This window comes from Sphaeramia orbicularis, chromosome 1 (genome assembly GCF_902148855.1).
Source record: "Sphaeramia orbicularis chromosome 1, fSphaOr1.1, whole genome shotgun sequence".
Classification (NCBI taxonomy): Eukaryota; Metazoa; Chordata; class Actinopteri; order Kurtiformes; family Apogonidae; genus Sphaeramia; species Sphaeramia orbicularis.
In genome coordinates, this window is record NC_043957.1 from 24,373,052 (window position 1) to 24,394,031 (window position 20,980).

General features: G+C 36.6%; 1 protein-coding gene across 2 annotated transcripts; it reads right to left on the minus strand.

Annotated features, from left to right (window-relative positions):
• Positions 1-5,223: 5,223 nt before the first annotated feature.
• pus10 (pseudouridine synthase 10) lies at positions 5,224-20,835 on the minus strand. Of its 2 annotated transcripts, none has more exons than XM_030136181.1 (18): positions 20,738-20,835; positions 19,791-19,925; positions 19,306-19,557; positions 19,119-19,205; positions 18,184-18,218; positions 17,983-18,097; positions 17,726-17,787; positions 17,279-17,324; positions 16,911-16,975; positions 16,567-16,652; positions 15,337-15,462; positions 15,202-15,258; positions 13,968-14,044; positions 13,593-13,648; positions 11,373-11,490; positions 11,135-11,277; positions 7,780-7,879; positions 5,224-5,430 (listed from the first exon to the last, which is right to left on the minus strand). In XM_030136181.1, the coding sequence occupies exons 2-18, from the start codon at positions 19,914-19,916 to the stop codon at positions 5,392-5,394; spliced, it is 1,590 nt and encodes a 529-aa protein (XP_029992041.1). In that variant the 5' UTR covers positions 19,917-19,925; positions 20,738-20,835; the 3' UTR covers positions 5,224-5,391. The 2 variants fall into 2 exon arrangements, with proteins under 2 accessions (XP_029992041.1, XP_029992050.1); XM_030136190.1 differs by having other exon boundaries at positions 20,722-20,829.
• Positions 20,836-20,980: the final 145 nt, after the last annotated feature.

Here is a 20,980-nt window from a genome sequence, read left to right on the forward strand (position 1 = left end):
TAGCATCTACTCATTAAATATATTTAATACCCGTTGATCCCCTAATCCTATCAATACATGTCAATAATGGGTGTAAAATACAGTTTGTCATCTTTTCACGGTCATCAGATATGACCCATTTAGATGTTCAGAAGCTCCGTAGTGAACGTGGAAACACTGTCATCTTCTACAACATTAATTCACCAGTAAAACCCACAGGGTTTGATAAATGACAGTGGTTGTACACACTGTTTTTATGTTCAGTTAACGATAAAGATCACCTAAACAGTCACTTTTTCTTTGGTTTTCACAGTTCTGGTATAATAACCTTTGAATACTGTGAGGTTTTATGAACATCTACATGATAGGTGAATTAAATATGTGAAAATACCCGATGTTCACTGAAAAAATGCAACATGCAAAGGATACTGTTATGATATTGGTGATGTAGAGTAATATAAATTTGGAAGTCTTTTTAAGTCTTAAATAACTGAGAGTTGTACTCGTCATAAACAACTGCGTTATTATTTTTAGATACCAAAAATACACAGCCTGCCCAAAAAAATTCCCCACACAAAATTCCCCCACTCAGCAACTGAATAAGATTCTTCCTTTGGATAATTACTGCAGTGATTAATATGTTTCAGCTGCAACTAATTATGTAACCCTTTAACTGATGCAGTAGCTTCTCAGTTCTTAAACAACCATCAGTTTGTAAAGAGAATAAAGATTGGACTGCGTTTCAATGGATAAAGGTCATGTGGTCTGAGGAGTCCAGACTGACTCTGTTCCAGAGGGGGATAAAGTGATTACCCATCATGCCTAGTGCCTACAGTACAAGCCTGTGGGGGCAGTGTTGTGATCTGGGGTTGTTTCAAGTTGCTCAGGTCTGAGTTCAAATGTTGAGACATTGCACGAGATAGTCAAAACAATTCAAGAGAAAGTTGGTCCAACAGAATATGTTCTATTTTTTGGGCCAGGCTGTGTATATTCATTTGATTTAATGTGGATAAAATCATCACTACATTCATTTGACTGCCACCACCCTCACTCTGGTACAACTGTAGTATTTTCCATTTTTAAAAAAGAAACTACATTTTAAGCCTCGGTTGATACAAGAGTATTTAATTTCATTTATCAGCCGCTTCGATGTCCGACATGTCATTGCTCGGATTGGTTTTAAGTTTCTCCAGATGTTTTTGCGTCACACCTCTTGGTACATTTACTTAGATATAAGAGGTCCGAGACAGGGTTTGTTTCCATTCAGAATATCTCAAGGAAGTTATGTGATCCAAGTGTTGCATAATCTGTCGATATTATGTGTGAAATATTTCAGTTTAACAGTGGAGGAGGTCCAAACTGTAAATGTAAATAATCTTTATCAATATCAAAATATTAGTATTAATCAAACGTACAAGTGTCAAATGACTCATATTCACTGATGCATTAATGTGTTTGTCTCCTACTGTTTTTTTATTATTATAATCTGACTACAAAGTCAATTATTAAATGAAATAGAGTAAAAGTACAGTATTTGGTTCTGAAATGTAGTGAAGACGTATAATTCTGCAGGAAATGGAAATATACAAGTACTGACATTTGTACTTTGTAAAAATACTGCGGTAAAAGTAATTCAGTCATGGTCAATATGGAATAAGACAAAGCGTTATTTATTTATTTATTTATTTTACAGTCCACTGCGAGCTGTTCCCTCAGTCCTTTTACACTGTTTTCATTCAACTCTGTTACCTGGTTTCTACTCATGTCTTGCAGACTTTTCCATTCTGATTCAATTCTTTCTCAAAAACGTCAACAGCTGGGGTCAGTTCAGACATGTTTCCTTTCAGCTCCAATCTGCTGCTGCTGAAAAAGATCTGAAACCCCAACTCAGCCACTGCCAACCATCTACAGAAACCACCTCACGCTGCTCAAACATTTCTTAGCATTTAACAGTGGTTTAGCATCAGAGTTGCACTGAATAAAATCCAAACGTTTTACAGCGCTTTTGGACAAGATTTGTTGCCGCATTCTTCAAACTTAATGATAAAGTGTGAGGTTGGTTGTTGCTTTTTGATCACATACAGATAATACCAGATTTGTTTTGCATCTGGAGTAAACTGCAGACTTATCTCTAATCACAAAATGCATGATTTCTTTCTTCACGGTTCCTGCACACATCAGGGAATATGTTTGGTGTTTTAGAGCTTCTTTAAAAAGGGATTTGCAATTTGTGAATCTGTGCGAGGCCCCGTCTTCTCCTGAATATTATGGCTGCTGTGTAAAAGTGATGACGGGGCAGAGAAACGTGGCGTTCAAACATATCGAACACTGAGGTCTGATGGGTTTTTTTGGGGTTTTTTTTTTTTTGCAACTGAAAACCTGTGCAGGAACTTTGACGAAACAGCATGTGGAGGTTTTCAGCCTGAAAGAAAAGAGGGGAAACACACACAACAAACACACAGGACTATTTCCAGAAACTGTATTTTATCACACAGACACTAACAGAAACGAGACGCTGGGATCTGTGTCCCTGTCAGTATTATATGAGAAGAACTACACTCATCTTTTACGTCTGAATTTAAGGGTATCAATTAATCACTAATCATTTTCACCGATCCTGAGAAAACTGAGCCGTGAGACACTCATGTATGAAGACTGTGAGGACTGCCGAGAAAACCGAGTAAAGTGAAGTCGCCCCATCTTCTTGACGTAAACATGCAATGCCTTTTTTTTTTGTTTTGTTTCGTTGTTTTTAGTGGCGTCTTGACAGATGAGACAAACATTTTTTCCTTTTTCTGTGTGACTGTTTGTTTGTCGAGCCTGTGGATGAAAAATAGTGACGCTTAACATTTTCAAACCGACTCCAAACTGCTTTTTAAAACAGCAAAGACTGGACCCACTCATTACTTTATTTTATTTTTCCGGCGGGTGGGGATGGGACCGACGTACCATCTCGAGTCTGTATCAGTGATGATGTTTCCATGGAGACAAGCCCCGCCCCCACCTTCCCTCCGTTGCTTAAATAATCTGCTTCTCCAGAGGACATAAAAACAGAAGAAGCGGGGCCACGGCGGAAGCTTTTATTTATTTTATTTTATTTTTTTTGCAGTGCTGGTTTCATCCGGTTGTTCCAGTCCCATCATCCCTTGCACCTCTTTCTCCTCCTTTTTTGTACCATAGTATATGTTTTATTTATGTTTGTCATCTAGGCAGTGTTACCTTGTATGTCGTTAAAAAAAAAAAAAGGCACCTCTTGAAAGTCGCTGGATGAAAATGATGATGAGGATGATGATGGATGCATTAATGAAGTCTCTTTTTATTCTTTTTTTTTTTTTTTTTTTTTCGTTTTGGATCATTTGCTTGTTTGTTTTCTTACCAAAACATTAGGGCAAGAACCCAGTAGTGGACTTGCATTGCTGTGGTAGTATTTATTTTGAATTAAATTAAAAGAAATACATTTCAGGGTTTCTGCTGTCTTGACTCTTTATTTTATTTTACTGTTTAATCTTCCTTTAGAATCAAGCAGCAGTGGATTCTCTACAGTCCTGATTCATTTAAAGGAAAAGAAAGGGGGGGGGTGGCAAACAGCAGCAGCATTTGTTCTTTTCTTCTTTTTACATGTCAGCTTGTAGAAAATCAGAGCTCACACAAACTGCTCTGGAAAAACTGATGGAGAAACTACTGACATTTCTTCCAAATTTCAGATAAAAATTAGAGCAATTATTTACCGAAAATGACAACAAACGAAAATGGAAAACAGAAGGGAACAGCGAGTATTTAACTAAACAGCTACAAAGTCCAACATGACCCTCTCTACAGAATACTTCACTGGAGGAGGACAAATTCATTGCTGAAGAATTTGTTCTCAATAATACTGTAACAGAACATCACCAGACGTATCCTTTACATCCGTATTTACTGGACTGTAGCCCTTAGGTGATTAGAAAAACAGCCCCTTAGTCACAGGGGGTGTCAAACTCATTTTAGTTCAGTTTCCACTTTCAGTCCAATATGATCTCCAGTGGGCCGGACCAGAAAAATAAGAACATAATAACCTATAAATAATCACAACTCCAAACTTTTCTCAGTGAAATTTTTTAAACTATATGATGAAAATGTTTACATTTACTGACTTATCCTCTTAAAAATATGAATAACATGAACAGCCTGACATTTCTTAAGAAAAATAAATGCAGTTTTACCAATGTTATGTCTCAGTTTATCATTTACTCATGTACATTACAACTTATAGATCACAGTGGATCTACAAATACTCGCATTAACTAACGGGTAGAATCTGAACTAAAATGAGTTTGACACCCCTGTTCTAGTGTGAATGTGTGAGGGAATGAATAATGGATCTGCTGTATGCACTTGGAGTATGTGTTCATAGAAAAACACTAAATAAATCTAATCCATTATTATTTATTGTTATTAATGTATGTATATACAGTCATGGGAAAAATTATTAGACCACCCTTGTTTTCTTCAGTTTCTTCATTTTAATGCCTGGTACAACTAAAGGTACATTTGTTTGGACAAATATAATGATAACAAAAATAGCTCATAGTAGTTTGATTTCAGAGCTGATATCTAACCATCTTCCATGTTTTCTTGATAATAAATAAAATCACTTCTGTTCTTACATCAATATCTATGGCATTGTACTGACAAAAAGTGCTTTTAAGCATTCCATGTTTTCTGTCTGTTTTAGTCACATGATACACAAGAGTTAGTACTTTTTTGCATGACCATTGTCTTTGATGACTTTCGATGGTCTAATAATTTTTTCCGTGACTATATCTAGTATGTATTTTTAATTTTTTACACTAAAACAAAAGGAAAAATTTGGAGTTGTCATTATTTAAATGTTATGATAGTATTTTACTGGTCTGACCCTTACTGGTCTGACCCACGTTAGATTGAATTGGTCTTCGTTGACTGTTAATATCTTAAGTCTAATTTTTTGCATTTCACTAATTCATCCCACGGGCCGGATTGGACCCTTTAGTGGGCCGGTTCTGTCCCACAGGCCGTATGTTTGACATCCCTGTACTACACTAATACCCCTCAGTGATGCTTTATTGTGTAATTAGCAGAAATGTAATGTTAATCAGGAACTACTTGAGGAAACAAAAAGTGAAAATCTTTATCTATTTTCATTCTGTACAAAAATTGCAGTTCCCTGAAAGTAAACATCTCTGCAGAGACGTCCTATTCCTCTCTAAAAGGGTTGATGATTTCCTTTGGAATATTTCTTCTAAGAAATAATTCCACCGTAACACCTTCACGTGGCCTTCACCTCCACCTTTGCACATCCTTTACAGTCTTATGTTTCAGCCGTTTTGCTCTGAGTTGACGTTTTTTGCTCAGGTGTCGTCTGGCCTCTTCGTTGGGCGTTGGGGTCAAAGGTCACTCTGGAATGGTAGGAGGCCAGTCCACGTCGACGGACTGAAGGACGACACAGACAGGTGAGATTCAACATGTAGGGAAGTTATAAATCAGACCTTAGAAGGCAAGTTACACAATTATACAAAACATGGTATTCTTCTAATCAAAGGGTGTCAAACATACGGCCTGTGGGCCTAAACCGGCCCACCTAATGCCGCGTTTCCGCTACGTGGTACCGGCTTGACTTGACTCGGCATTTTTGTGTTTCTATTTTGTAAAAGAACCTGGAATCTGGCACCTGGTACTAGTTTTTTAGTCTGCTCAGCCAAAATGGGTGAAGAGATACTAAAATGTTACGTGTAAACACGGCAGACCTCTGATTGGTCAGAGTTGTCTCTGCGTCATTGCGTCACCAATGTGCGATACACCATTTTTAAAAAAACAGATTCTAAAGTTTACAGTAAATATACCGGTAGGCTAATCCATGATGACAGCAAAACAACAATGTGGTCTGTTGAGGAGGTTCAGACATTTCTGTTCTTGGCCGATGACAAAATTCAACGTGAGCTTGATGGAACAAAATGCAATGAATACGTAGTGGAAACGTGGCACAAGGTTCCATTTCGGCCCATGGGATGAATTTGCAAAGTACAAAACGTTAAACCAGTGTTTTTCAACCTTGGGGTCACAACCCCACATGGGGTCACCTGGAATTCAAATGGGGTCACCGGAAATTTCTAGTAAATGATAAAGAAAAAAAATACTAATAAAAAATACTTTTTAATGATTCAATGTATATTTCATTGTAATTAAAACACCACACACTTTTCCTAATAAAAATCATTTTCAAATAAAATGCAGGATATAATATCTGAGAGAGCATATCTTGAATGACTCGATCATGTGACTTTCAAATGTTCATTGTGGTCGGTTTCAGATGCTGCAGCTCTTTCATAATTCATAGTTTGAGTTATTGTTTGTTCAGTATTAATTATCAGCCTTGGAAATCCAAGCTGGACTGACTGTACATATCCTGACCAAGGAAAATAAAATTCTCACTTTGTGCAGTAATCTACACCTGGCTTTTCTGCCTCCATCCATAATAATATACATTATATAGACTAAATGTGGTCTAAAATTAACGTTTATTTGTAACATAGTATAGCAAACTATTACATGATCAAAAACAAATTAATTTTTGCAAAAACATTTCTCTGTTTTGAATGTCTGGGGTCACCAGAAATTTGTGATGTTAAAATGGGGTCACGAGCCAAAAAAGGTTGGAAACCACGGCATTAAACTGAACATTTTAACAGTCATGGGTGTTGAACTTGTTTTAGTTCAGGGGCCACATACAGAACAACTGTGATCTCTCAAGTAATAATAACATAATAACCTATAAATAATGACTCCAAAATATCCTCTTGGTTTAATGTGAAAAAAATTATATTACATTATGCCTATAAAAAATGACAACTCCAAATTTTTCTCTTTAAGTGCAAAAAATAACATTAGATCAGTGGTTTCCAACCTTTTTTGGCTCGTGACCCCATCACAAATTTCTGGCGACCCCAGACATTCAAAACGGAGACTTTTTTTTTTTTTCCTAAAATTAATTTGTTTTTGATTATGTAATAGTTTGCTATACTATGTTGCAAATAAACGTTAATTTTAGACCACATTTAGTCAATATAATGTATATCATTGTGGACGGAGGCAGAAAAGCCAGGTGTAGATTACTGCACAAAGTGAGAATTTTATTTTCCTTGGTCAGGATATGTAGTCAGACCAGCTTGGATTTACAAGGCTGACAATTAATACTGAACAAACAAGAACTCAAACTATGAATTATGAAAGAACTGCAGCATCTGAAACCGACCACAATGAACATTTGACAGATAAACAGTACCACAGTGCTTCAGTTTCAGCTTCACAGTTTGTCATGGCTTTTATGTATTGGGATTGTCTCTCTCACCTCGCCACATATTTTTTATTAGTAAGTTTTTATTTTTATCAATTACTAGAAATTTCAGGCGACCCCATTTGAATTCCAGGTGACCCCACATGGGGTCCCGACCCCAAGGTTGAAAAACACTGTCCTTTAACAATAAAATGTGAATAACCTGAACAAATATGAACCTGAAATGTTTAAAGAAAATTAGGTGCTATTTTAACAACATTCTGCTTATTACTAAATGTTTTGTGCCTTTATAGATCTGGTCTGTAATGCACATGTATGAATGATAAGTTGACCAATATTATTGTTAAAGCTGCACTTATTTTTCTTCAGAAATTTCAGTTTTATCAGGTGATTCACATGTTTTTTGTTTCAGCTAACATAGAGGCTTTGGTCACATACTGTATTTGTTGTTATTTATTAAGTGTAACTGGTTTTATTTGCTGGCCCACCTCCACGTCCAGCTCCAGGATGTCGGTCTCTGTCTTCAGTAGCTGACACAGGTTTGGTTTGGTTCGGCCAAAGTCTCCGTGAACGAACTCTTTAATGTAACTGTAGGTGATGTTAAGTAGAAATTGATGAACACAAGTACTTAAAACCCAGCAGATTCCGGAAGACCCCAGTACCATGTATGGGTTTGTGGATTTGTCGGTCATGTAATGGTCACTTAACCTTCAGGTATCCAGGTGAGTACATTATGCACACATTGCACTTTATATTATGAAAAGGTCACATTATTTTTTTTACCATTTGTATTAGATCAGAATTCAAAAGTTGTTCATTTTTGCATGATTTTCAAAATTCTGATCCAGCCACTAAAATCAGCACAAAAATGACTACATTAGCACCCTTCTCCAAAGTGAGTAAAAAATGTGCATTAACACATTTAAGAACATTTGACCTAGAACAAAAAATAATGATGTACAGCTCTGGAAAAGATTAAAAGACCACTGCAAAATGATCACTTTCTCCGATTTTACCATTTATAGGTATGTGTTTGAGTAAAAGGAACATTTTTTCCTTATTCTCTAAACTACCGACAACATTTCTCCCAAATTCCAAATAAAAATATTATTATTTAGAGCATGTATTTGCAGAACACGACACATGGTCAAAATAACAAAAAAAAAAATGCAGGTGTTTTCACACCTCAAATAATACAAAGAAAACCAGTTCATATTCATTTCTAAACAACACAAACTAATGTTGTAACTTGGGAAAAGTTCACACATCAATATTTGGTGGAATAACCCTGATTTTCAATGACAGCTTTCACGTGTCTTGGCTCTCCACCATTACTGTTGGATGACTTTATGCAGCTCCTGGCAGAGAAATTCAAGAAGCTCAGACATGTTCCATGGCTTGTGACCATCCATGTTCTTCCAGACGTTTTCAAAGTGGGTTCAGTCCGTCATCCACACCTTTATGGACCTAGCTGAGGCCGGGAGCATTGTCCTGATAGACAACTAGTCCTCAGAGTTTGGGAGCATTATCAGAGCAGAAGTCCAGTACTTTTCAATAGTTTTTTTTAATTCCGATTACTTTTGTGGTACTAATAGCACTGTTTTTGTCTATTGTAAGAAGATAGTGATGTCCAGAGTAGTGTTTTTATACTTCTCCTTCTTAAATAAGACATGGATCAGGTGTTTATTCAGTAGAATACATGCATACATGCTGATTTCACAGGAAAATGCAGTGGTTTCCTAATTATTTCCAGAGCTGGATATTAACCAATGTTGCTGTAAACCACTGACATATGTCAGGCTGCAAAAATTTAAAAAAGTATATAAAGTATACAAAAAAAAAAAAAGTTTGTTTACATAACAAATATGGCATTTAAAGGGTTAAAAAAATATGACAGTTATTAAATATTTGGGTTTTTTTATGGCTGAAGTTGATGAAATATTTAAAAAAAAAAATTAAAAGTTACAAACTATATGAAAAAAAACCTGACATTACTATGGTGTTATGCAGATTACACACATTTGGTGTTTGGGACAGACCTGTATGGGTGGGATACCGGAGGGTTAAAGCAACCTGGTGGTTTTTGAAGTTAATTTACACATTCTGTAGATAATTTTCTATTTTCACATTTCGCTTGTTATACAATTCTATAAAGCTTCCAATCACTTAGAAGACCACAATGATTCATTTATACATCACACACAGAAAATTCACAGGGTAATGTGCTGGAAGTTGGATTTAACATTAAAAACACCAAGATGCTCCTTTAAGTTCTTCCAGATCTGTGTTTCCCCCTCCATTCTATCCACTACCTGATCCAAATTAATGTGGAATCATTGGGGAGAGCCTGAAAAATAACTGAATGACTTTCCCAACATCTAACAGCTGCACTTGTGCCTCTTCAGCAGTTTTTGGATGTTATTTATTTATTATCTCCTCTCACTTTTTTCAACAAACAGATATGCGTAATAATAAAGGTTCAACATGATGTAAACTACGTACTCAAAAATGTTAAGGCTGACTTTTTGCTGAACAAATATTTTCATGAAAATGCTTATTGTGATTATTTCATCTTGTTTCCTTAACCCATAAAGACCCAGAGCTACTTTTGTGGCACTTCTCAAATTAATTTTTCTCCATATTTAACCTTTCTTAAGTGATTTATCACCAATTATTATAATATTATCCACTGTATTTTGCATTTGTTTCAGTGAAAATCAAATATTTTCCAATATTTAATTTACTGATCATGTAGATGTTCAGAAAAGCTCAGTTCAAGGTTGAAGGATATTATTTCAAAAACAAAGAAAACTGAAGAAACAGTTACTTTTTCAGCAAAGATATCAATAACAGAATGTAAAAACAAGTGTCTCCATCCACTGTCATTGATCCAACTCCATGGATTTACTGATCAATCGATGTTGTAGAAGATGACGGTGTTTCCATGTTCACTATGGACCCTCTGAACGTCCAAATAGGTCATATCTGATGACCATGAAAAGATGACAAACTGTATTTTACAACAATTATTGACATGGACTGATAAGATTAATGGTTCAGAAGTTATTAAACATTTAAGATCAGTAGATGCTTTTGGTCAGCAGTGGATGTTTGGGTCTTTATGGGTTAAACCTCTTTTATCCACCTCTCCTTCAAATGGTTTCTAACTATTCTGTTGTTTGTGACATGACAACTTTCTTTGTCAAATCTGGATCCTTCTCAGTGACAGTTTAGTCTAAATATTAGTGGTGGTACAACTTGTTTTCTTTGTCAAAAGTTGGACTCAGCGGCAGGTTTTGTGTAATAATGAGTTGTGGCTCAAAAAGAAATAAAACTACTAATATATATTCTTTGTCATTGTAGTAACAAAACCAAACATTCATTTAATTAAATACATAATAGTTGGGGAAAAACATTTCACATTAAGAATCACCCTTAGGTCATTGTTCCATTCCTTAAACCCACATGCTCTGTTCCATCGAGGTCAAAACTGGATATTTCAGCAGATGATGAAACACATCCAGTACATGACATGTTGGAACTGTCAACGATTTAGTTTGGTTATTTTCTCTTGTCAACATTTAAAAAAAAAAATCATTTGCTTTTGTTTGTGTCTGTCTGATGCAGCCACACCCTTAACAACACAGAGAAGATTTTTGTGCAAATATTTCATGATAATACATGCAATTGTGTAAAATTTCAATGGTGTTTTTTCCACTACTGTGAATTTTGTGAAACGTCCAGAACGACCATCACCAAATTAACTGTTCTGAGGAATTTCCTGTGTGTTTAATCAAACTTCCAGCCCCCAAACCCTGAACTCTTCCTCTAACTGAAGGATACGTCCCAGCCTGAGTCTTCAGTCCCAGGTAGAAGTGATGCGGGTCCAGGAAGCGGGTGGTCATGCTGTGGATGACTCGCGGCCGGACGGCCAGCACCCGACGGTGAAGAACCCTCAGAGGAGTCTTCTGTTCCAGGGTCAGGTCCTGAACCAGCAAACACAACTGGTTAATGTGGATTAAAATGAAGACGCAGATCATCATGTACAGTTTTTATACCACTGCTCAGATGATTTAATGACCTTTATGCCATCGATAAACGTTATGTCTTCACTGCAGATCGGTTTCTGGGTCCAGATGAGCGCTGTGTAGGACTTCGTCTTCTCCTCCTCGCCCTCCTTCATCCGACTCATCGCCTCTCTGTGGTAATACAAGTGTGTGACTTTTATTTGTTTTATCTTCTGGTTGTGTTTTAGATCCTATTTATCCTATTGTTATGTATCTCTTTTTATCCGTTTTAGTATATCTTAAATTTATTCTTATTACCGCCACCAAGGAGGTTATGTTTTCATCGGGGTTTGTTTGTTTGTTTGTTTGTTTGTTAGCAAGATAACTCAAAAAGTTATGGATGAATTTGGGTGAAAGTTTCAGGAAATGTTGATACTAGCACAAGGAACAAATGATTACATTTTGGTGGTGATTTGGGGGGGGTTGTTGTTTGTCTGTCTGTTAGCAAGATAACTCAAAAAGTTACGGAAGGATTTTGAAGAAATTTTCAGGAAATGTTGATACTGGCACAAGGAACAAATGACTACATTTCGGTGGTGATTGGGGGGGGGGGGACTGATCTGCTTTGGCGGAGGTCTGCGCTCTCCAAGTGCTTTTCTAGTTTTTAATATTTTTATCATACGTTGTATTTTTACTGATACCTTTGTATAGCACATGCATTGTTTTAAATGCACTATTTAAATATCAACCAATCAATCATTGTTTTTTGTATAGCGCCAAATCATAACAAAATTTACCTAATGACACTTTACATATCGAGCCGGTCGAAACCAGACTCTCAAGCCAATTTACATAAACCCAACAGAATCCTCCAGGAGCAAACACCTGTGACTGGTGACAGTGGAAGGAAAAACTTCCTTTCAACAGGCAGAAACCTGGAGCAGACCCTGACTCCTGGAGGATAGATGTCTGCCTTGACCAGCTGGGGTAAAAGAGAGAGGGTAAAGGAAAAGAGAGAGAGAGACTGGGGAGAACGGGGGAAGTAGGGGGAGGCACATGGATGCACAGCAAACTGAACTTGAACTGTTCAAAAGTAGAACAGCTGGTGCTACTATAATTACCAATAGCTAGAACAAATGTCCATAACTGTTAATAATTCTACTCCTAGTATTAACAGTAGATAATATACTACTACTGCAATTGTTAGTACAAACAAAAGAAACCTCTACCCTCTATGGAACTATATAATAAACACAATCACAACAATATGGATAAGTGAGTGATGATGGTGAAGGCAGGAAATAAACTTGACCTTGACCTAAAAACACAAAGGAATTCATGAAGGAGCTGAAGTATGAACACATTACTTCTTATTTCAGTTTGTATCCAGGATTTTGTTTATTATATTGTTTGTTATTTTTGCACTTATAAGGTACCTATAAGGTAAAACAGTATTCTGCACCAAGTCCACCAAGAGAGGAAAAAATAAGAATATATGCAGACACTGACTCTCCACTTTTAGGTACATCAGTTCAACTGGATGTTAATGTGAATAGCCAATATATATCCAATGTATTGATGTTTCGGACAGGGCATCAGAATCACGCATAAATGTTATTTAAGTGACTTTGAGCATAGCATTCATTTCACAAACTGCTGTTCTACTGGGATTTTCACACACAACCACGTCTTTACAAAGAAGGGTCCAAAAAAAGAGAAAACATCCAGTGAACGGCAGTTGTCTGCATGAAAATGCATCGCTGATGCCAGAAGTCAGTGGAGAATGGACAGACTGGGAACTCAAATAAACACCAGTTACAACAAAGGCATGAAGAAGAGCATCTCAGAACACACAACACATCTCAGACTCACTGGCCACTTTATTAGGTATACCCAGGACTAGTAGGGTGTACCTAATAAAGTGGTGAATGAAAGTGTGGTTATTTGATGTTGTCTCAGTGTCAGACAAAGTGCACTCTGGATTTTATTTCAAGACATCTGCTGTGATATCAGTGAAACTGCATGTGTATTATCTGATTTATTCATAATCGTCCTCTTTTAAATATTTCCTTTAAGTGTAAAACATTTTGCTGACCCTTGATTCGACTGCACAGTGGACTACACCCCTTAAAGATGGCTATTATTTTACTGTTATGATCAGAAAATTAACTGCTGTGGTCACAAACATACATACCTTAGCCTGTATAATATGACTGTTTCCTGTTATGCCCTTGCTGTGCATGATCTGGTCTTGACTACAAAACTAGAGAGTTAAAACAAAGCAGAGGTTTTACCTGGTAACAACCTGTAGATCTCTGACTCGGATTTTATCGGAGGAGTTGTTGATGGTCTGAAAATGGCAAAAAATAAAGACATTAGTGGAGGATGAATACATGTGAGAAAAAGCACTTCATGAGATAAAGGATTATTTTTGGAATTAATATTCATGTTTTCTGAAAGTTAATGACAGAAACTGAGGAGGCTTTAGTCCATGAGTCAAAACACTTGGAAGTAGCAGATCAAATAGAGTTATTACATTTTCTGTGTTAGCTTCATGAATTTCAACAATGATTTTATAACTGATTCATTAACCTGACAAGGCGCTTACTGTCAGATCAGATTCAAGGGGCGGGGCTTATGCAAGGTGAGTTAATAGACAGAAACATCACCTCCTGCAGCTGCTTCATCTGTACTCGGTTGAATCTGGATCTGTGAGGATTCAGCAGCTCCATCGCAAACGGACGACCTGCCACGAGAAAACAGAACAAATAGAAACCATTGGATGCAGTTTGGGGTGAAAGGAAAAGCGTACACGTTTCACTTTGTATCTCATCATGTTGAATTGTTTTGAATTGGCGTGATGGGTGTGGGTTTTGGTTGAACAATCGTCATCTATATTATAAAAGCCAAGTGACCTCTGTGTGTGTGTGTGTGTGTCCAGGGATTCACACAAAATCCAGAAAGAGCTGGCTGCTGCAGTTTGTCGTACTCGTGTAATTTTATTCAAGGAAGGAACTAGTGAAAACAGCAAGTTGATAGGACCAATACTTTGGGAGATATTAGTAATTTAGGAATACAATAGCCTTACAGTCACGTTGCTATGGCCAGAACGCTTTGGTGGTGACTGCTGGACAAATGTGGTACAGCATGCACGAATATACAACAGCATAAAAACTGCCACATCTAAAACTCATGGATCCCAATGGGTCAACGTGCTAGTATGATATAATATATTATATATATGTATATGTATATACATACATATATATATATATATATATATATATATATATATATATATATATATATATATATATATATATATATATATATATATATGTCGAGGCCCAAAACGGAATCTGGCCCGATTCAGAATCGGGCCGGCCCAGAATGGAATTCTATTCTAGGCCGGCCTAGAATGGAATCCTGCTGCTATAATGTTATTTTTATACCATGTTTAATGCAAATGATCTAAATTATTACAAAAATCAATACATGGAATTTGCAAATATGTGAAAAAAAAATGAAACAAACAACATTTTAATTGTAAACTATAATACACTTTATTTACAAATAGAACCTAGTGGTACTCCTAGTGGTACTTCATGTCAATTATCAGTTCATTTTAATCCATTCTCAATCCTCCGGACTATAAAGGCAATACATGTTTTTATAAGACTAGTGGCATTATACCCCTGGTGCCATTGTACGATAGCACCCTCCCATGGTGCAACAGCAGCATTGCACCCGTAGGCCTCCCGTGCTGCAACATCGGGACACGCGTCGGACAAACATGCGCCGGACACAGAAACGTCCATTATAGTAGGATTTCTTGCTTGTTTTCCAAACTTCTAATATTCTCCATATTCTCAACACATCACATGTAATGGCATCTTGTCTCACCATTTCCAAGAGTCCGGACATCGACGTCCTCTCTGCCTGAGGAGGAGAAGTTAAATCCTGCAACCCAAAAAAGGGGAGACTGTAAAGACACATGTTACCATGGATGGCTGCAGCATCTTCTGTCTGTCGACCTACCTTGGGCTCTGAAGGCTGACACGATGGGTGTAGCAATCAGTTCTTCTACAGACGACTCCATCCTCCGCTCGCCGTCGATCACCCAGGGAGTCTGAGGCAGACTGCGGCAGAACTTGTTGTACCTCCCTGAGAATGAAGCAGAGAGCTAAAGTCTAGGAAAAATATGAGCCACCTGACTTGTCTTTTCTCACAGCAGACAGAAAATAAACACAGGTAATGTGGTATCATTAAAAACGGCCCTATTTCTCATCGGCATGTTCTATCAAATTGAATTTGTGAGGTTGTCAGGTTCTGTTCTATGTTAGAGTCCTGTGGTCTTGATGCAGGAGAGCAATCTTCCAATTGAAGTGGGTGGTACTTTCACTGGAGGAGAACTCAACTAATTAACCCTTTTAAAACTGTCACTATAACAGGCCGCCTAGGTGTCTGCATGTTTTCTTTGCAATAAAGGTGTCAGAAAATGTCTTTTTTGCCATTTCGTTTGCACCTTTGTTTTCAGGAAGAACTTAACTTTCAATATTTGGCCATTAATTATCTAAAAACACTGTATTTTAGTAAAAAAGAAAAAAAAAACAGACTTCAAGTTTTTAGCATATTTATTATCAGAAACAACTGTAAATATCCATAACAAAACTTTTTGAGACTGCAGAAATAACCTTTCAAATATTTTACATCTGCTCAAACATGCTTTTTGGGCTTGAACATTCAGTATCCATAATCTGGCTTCGTATTTTTTGCTATTTCCAGGCGTTTTTTTAGCCTGCGTGGAAGTCTGGGAAACAGATCCTTTCTACTTGTAACAGAGACCCAAATTGCTGCTGTAAAGTGTTACATAGTGTCAGAAAGCTCAGGATCTCAGCCTTCCGATGCAATTTGAATTTTGTGGATAGCGCAAAGGGTTCAGGAGTTACAGTAATTTGAATGCTGTAAAGTGCAAAATGCAGCGCTGGAGAGATTGCTGTTGTTAAAGGGTTAAATGAACGTCCAAATATGACTTAGTGATCAATAGTAACTATATTGATATGTCTAACCATTGCCATGTTATAAGCCATCAAAATATGGACTGTTGTAAGTAAAGGCAAATTTTGGTGAATTTTGTAGACATTGTTCCAAGGAAGCTACAAATAAAATTTGAAATTAATCTGACCAGTAATTTTGGAGGAGATGTTTGAAGAAATTGCTATTATGTAAATATAAAGGTCTGTTTAGACAATAAAATGGTTTTCAAACCTGCTACAAAGACAGATGTGTGGAGACACTGGACGTCCTGGGCGCTGCATCTGGTGGTCGTCTGTATGGGCGGACAAGGGTAATGCCTGAAGAAGTAAAGTTACAGGGTAGATTATTTTCAGTGTAAATCTGTGGATGAATCTGTGGAATGGACAAAACGGTCTGTGTTTTTTTGCAGCCACCGTGGGTGAGGGTGAGACAAGGGCTGGTCTTGTGGTTGTGGTTGTGCAACTTCACCACTAAATGGCACCAAGACAGGGGTGTCAAACATACAAAACCAAAGGGTCCAATCCGGCCCATGGGATGAATTTATGAAATGCAAAAATTACACTGAAATTACTTACTTCAGAAATTTGGGCTCAGGTATCTTCTCCAGAGCTTTGACCACAGCCATCCTGGTGAACACAGACTAAACAGACAGATGTAAATAAGTACACACTTCATTTCATCAGAGGCAGGACAAAATATTATTCAAATTTAATGATCTCTCTGTGTGGTATCTGTGAGAGTCTTAAAAAGTCTTTATATTTTTTAAAAAAGGACTGAATTCATACTCCTCAGATAAGTGCATGTGTAATGTATTTTTGACATCCATCAATAGTTGTAATTTAGCGCATTCAATTTTTTTATTTCAGAAAAACAGTCAGTTTATAAAGACCTTTTTGTTTTTGTTGTGTAAAACTGATTTAACGGTTCTTAACCTGTTTCTTACCTGTTTGTTCTTGGTGGGTTTGAAGCAGTCAGGACACACCGATGCCCTGTGGAAGATTAAAAAAATAAAAATAAAAAAGACAGCACTGCTAATTGTTTTTCCAGCACTGCAGGGGCAATACAATGAATTACTGTAATAAAGTCACATTTATTTTTAATACAATGAAGTAACATGTAACTGCTTCGGATTTTGGTATCACATTATATCACAGTTACCTAAAATTATTTATTAAGACATAGAAAATAATAATTTCCCAGTTTGGGATAAATAAAATCCATCTAAAATCTATCTGATATATGTGAGGTTACAGATCCTCTTGGTATGTTCACACCTCCAGCTGAGGTTTTAGGTGATCACTGAAAAAAACAGATGACTGTGGAAACATCTGGACAGCGCGATAAGAAAAACAGACCAGGGGTGAAAATATTGGAGGAGTTAGAAACATACAGAAAGTGGCAGTCAGCGTCTGTCTCTGGGTGAGTGAACTCCACACCAACTTCGAACGGACTCTGAAAAAAACAACAACAAATGAATAAAAACATAATCATATCTGACCAAAGTACATCTTCCAGCTAATGTGGAGAAAAATAAATCTGAAGTGATTTATTTTTAAATCTGAACCTTAATATTAAAATTAGTTTGCTGAAATTTAATGTATATCAGTTTTTAAGTTTTAATGGACTGCTACTGATGGAGTCAGGTACCTTGGTAACCACGGCAACACCTCCCAGCTCCTTGGCAACCAGGCTCTGCATGATCCACTTGAAAGCTTCCTTCACCTGGATCACGTCGTCCTTTCCTAGGATGATGCTTTTCTCTCTGCATTAACCAAATTTCTGATTTCAGCCGATGCCAGACTGATCATTCACTAATGTTTATCAAGAAAAATAAAAAAATGTCCTCACCTCAGTTGTGTCTTCACATGAAGCCAACAGGAATGCTGCAGGATCAGCAAAAATAGAAAGATCAGTCTGAAGGGACTTTCTATCCTGTTGTTATTGCTAATAAATCCTTGAAGTCAAGGTTGTGCCACACTATGGTTTTCTTATAAACAAAGTCATGTTTATTGTCGTTGCATATTTAAGGTCTGATTAAGATGTTTAATGTACCTCAATCCTCTTTAAATGAGAAAAGATGTCAGGTGATTTTCTTTAGTTCATTTAAACAAACCCTATGTTGCAAACAATACACAAAAAATCTGGATCAGCTCTTTGAAGGAGAAACTATTTACATTCTATACCTCAAGGAAACACATAATGACTGCAAAAATGGATTTGTTTGTGAGAAAATTTCAAAGGGGATCATTATTATACAACAACTGAAATACTGAACCTGTTCTCTTACTCTTGCATTGGTATGTGTGTGCATTGGAGCGTGGGAAACCTCCAAGAGGAGGACATATATGTACATGTAAAACCTTTAAATTTTCACTTATATTTTTGTTGCAACTTTTTTGCTAATAAAATGATCTTTGGCAAACATCATATCTGTAAATGATGCATAATTCAGAGGGGATTAAAAATAAATAAATAAATAACCTGACTCTCACCACTGACTGTAATGCAACTTTTTCCAAAATAAGATCCCATGGGACACAATCAGAAGGGGCGGGACTTCAGCTCTTTGTTAAAACATTCTTACCTTTACCTTTTACAACTGGTCATTTTACCCTTAATCTACAGTTTTCTAGTGGATTATAAACAACCACAGATTACTGTTTATGAACCAATCTATTAATTAATTATTTATTTGAGATGATAATTAACAATGAAAGTAATGATTAGTTGCAGTCTTCCAATCAATACTTTCCAAATGAACTCTCCCTTAAACAGAGTCTGACCTCTCGGACACACAGCTGAGCAGGGAGGGACACTGACAGCACCAGTGTGTCGAACTCATAGTTTTCTCCTTTTACTGCCTCCACAATCTGTAAAAACAAGACAACACATATTAACCAGGTCATTGTTGAGACTTAGAGAAGTAAAGATTGATATTAAGAGAGTAAAGATTGTAATACAAATTTATACCTTTATGGCCTGGTTTTTGTCACAGAGTTCCTGTAGAATCCCCAAACACACCACACACACCTGCGACTCTTCATCCTTCAGTTTTTCAGCAGTAGACCCTTGATCTAGTTCAGCACCTGTCAGACTTGGCTCCAGTTTGGGTCTTTTACTGGGTGGATCTTCAGCTGGTTCATCTTTGTTTTCCTCTGTGGACTTTGCTGCTCCTGAATCTGTTGTATCACCGATGAAACAATGCAGCTCCTTCAGAGTTTCCTTTTAAAGATGATGGTTAGCACACGGCAGATCAGGTTAAAGGCAAAAAATGTTACAGTTCTATTTTTAACACAATGCAGTTGTTATCCAGATGCTACTCAGATCTATCTATCTATCTATCTATCTATCTATCTATCTATCTATCTATCTATCTATCTATTTTGATTGCAGTGATTAATAAATTCAGAATTATTTTTCTGATACCTTCAGGCAAACAACTCATTTGTTCCCACCTGTTGGGGTTGCCTGTAGGCAGCCTGAACGCTCACACAGCAGAAGCGGAGGACACAGCGGGCGCAGCAGCCAGCTGACAGTAGCTTCTGGACGACGGGTTTATCTTTGTCTTTCAATGGTAACATGACTCCAAGCTGCAGAAGAAACAGAAATTATTAAGTAACTGCCATAGTTTCTCATTTTGTTTCTCTGATTTTAAAACTATTATTACAATTAGTAATAACTAGACTATAGGTATGTGAAATGGGATATAAAATTGAAGGTATCAAATATGCCATTATGAGTATCTGAAAATGAAAGTGGCATGATTTATTCTAGGAAGAACATTATTATGGCTAACGAAAATGTTCAAACTGACTGAGACATACTGAATATCACAGATTCTTAACATTATTTCAAACCTGGACTTTTATTTTATTACTGGCTAAATCGCATATTCATAAATATTAATTTTTGATAATAAACCATACAAACATCAAACATAAACTCTAAAAATAAAAATGTTCAAAGACTTTATGAAGCCTGTATAACACTTTTGTGAGCAGATAAACCATTTCCTTCAGTCTGGCATTATCTGTTTATTTATTTTCTCTGTTTGAAAAACTAAAGATGTCATAATAAATACTAATAAATACTGTCTAGCTGTAAAAGATGTAAACGACTTTCCATTAAGCCACTTTAAAAGATAAGATTTAACAAAGAAAGACCTCCTCCTTCCTCATTTGTCTACTTCTTGCCATTATTAAGCAAACTAAGAATCTAAAATTGTATCGAAACTTTCAAGAGCTACTAAAAACACATGTTTATTGAGACAGTTTGAAAGCATGACTAGCTCCCACACTGCTAAGCTAAGTTAGCCAACACTGAAGGATCAAGAGCCACGATGAGAAGACGTAAAAACAAACAGCACAGTGTGCTGATACTAATTACCCGAAATAAAAGCTACCTGAAAACATCTGATTTGTCCAGAATATACTGCAATGTTACAGTAAAGAGCTCAGTTTTATGTTCATCCAAAAAAGTCCTCTTCTGCAGTTTCAGCCCTAACAGACAAAACTAATCGAACCTGATTAAACGTTCAGTTAAAACGTATAATTCAACGAAGTTTAAATAGACACCAAGCAATTTTCATGTAATTATAATACGCAATTATCTGATTGAAAAATATCTGTTAAACATTTTCAAATAA

Bases quoted from the DNA above. Each gene is read 5' to 3' on its own strand.
- pus10 (XM_030136181.1), bottom strand. From the start codon at position 19,916: ATGTTACCATTGAAAGACAAAGATAAACCCGTCGTCCAGAAGCTACTG. The intron at 16,653-16,910 runs GTAAGTAATTTC...TTACTTCTTCAG, and splicing joins CCTGAGCCCAAATTTCTGAA to GCATTACCCTTGTCCGCCCA. The intron at 15,259-15,336 runs GTAGGTCGACAG...TTTGGGTTGCAG, and splicing joins GTCAGCCTTCAGAGCCCAAG to GATTTAACTTCTCCTCCTCA.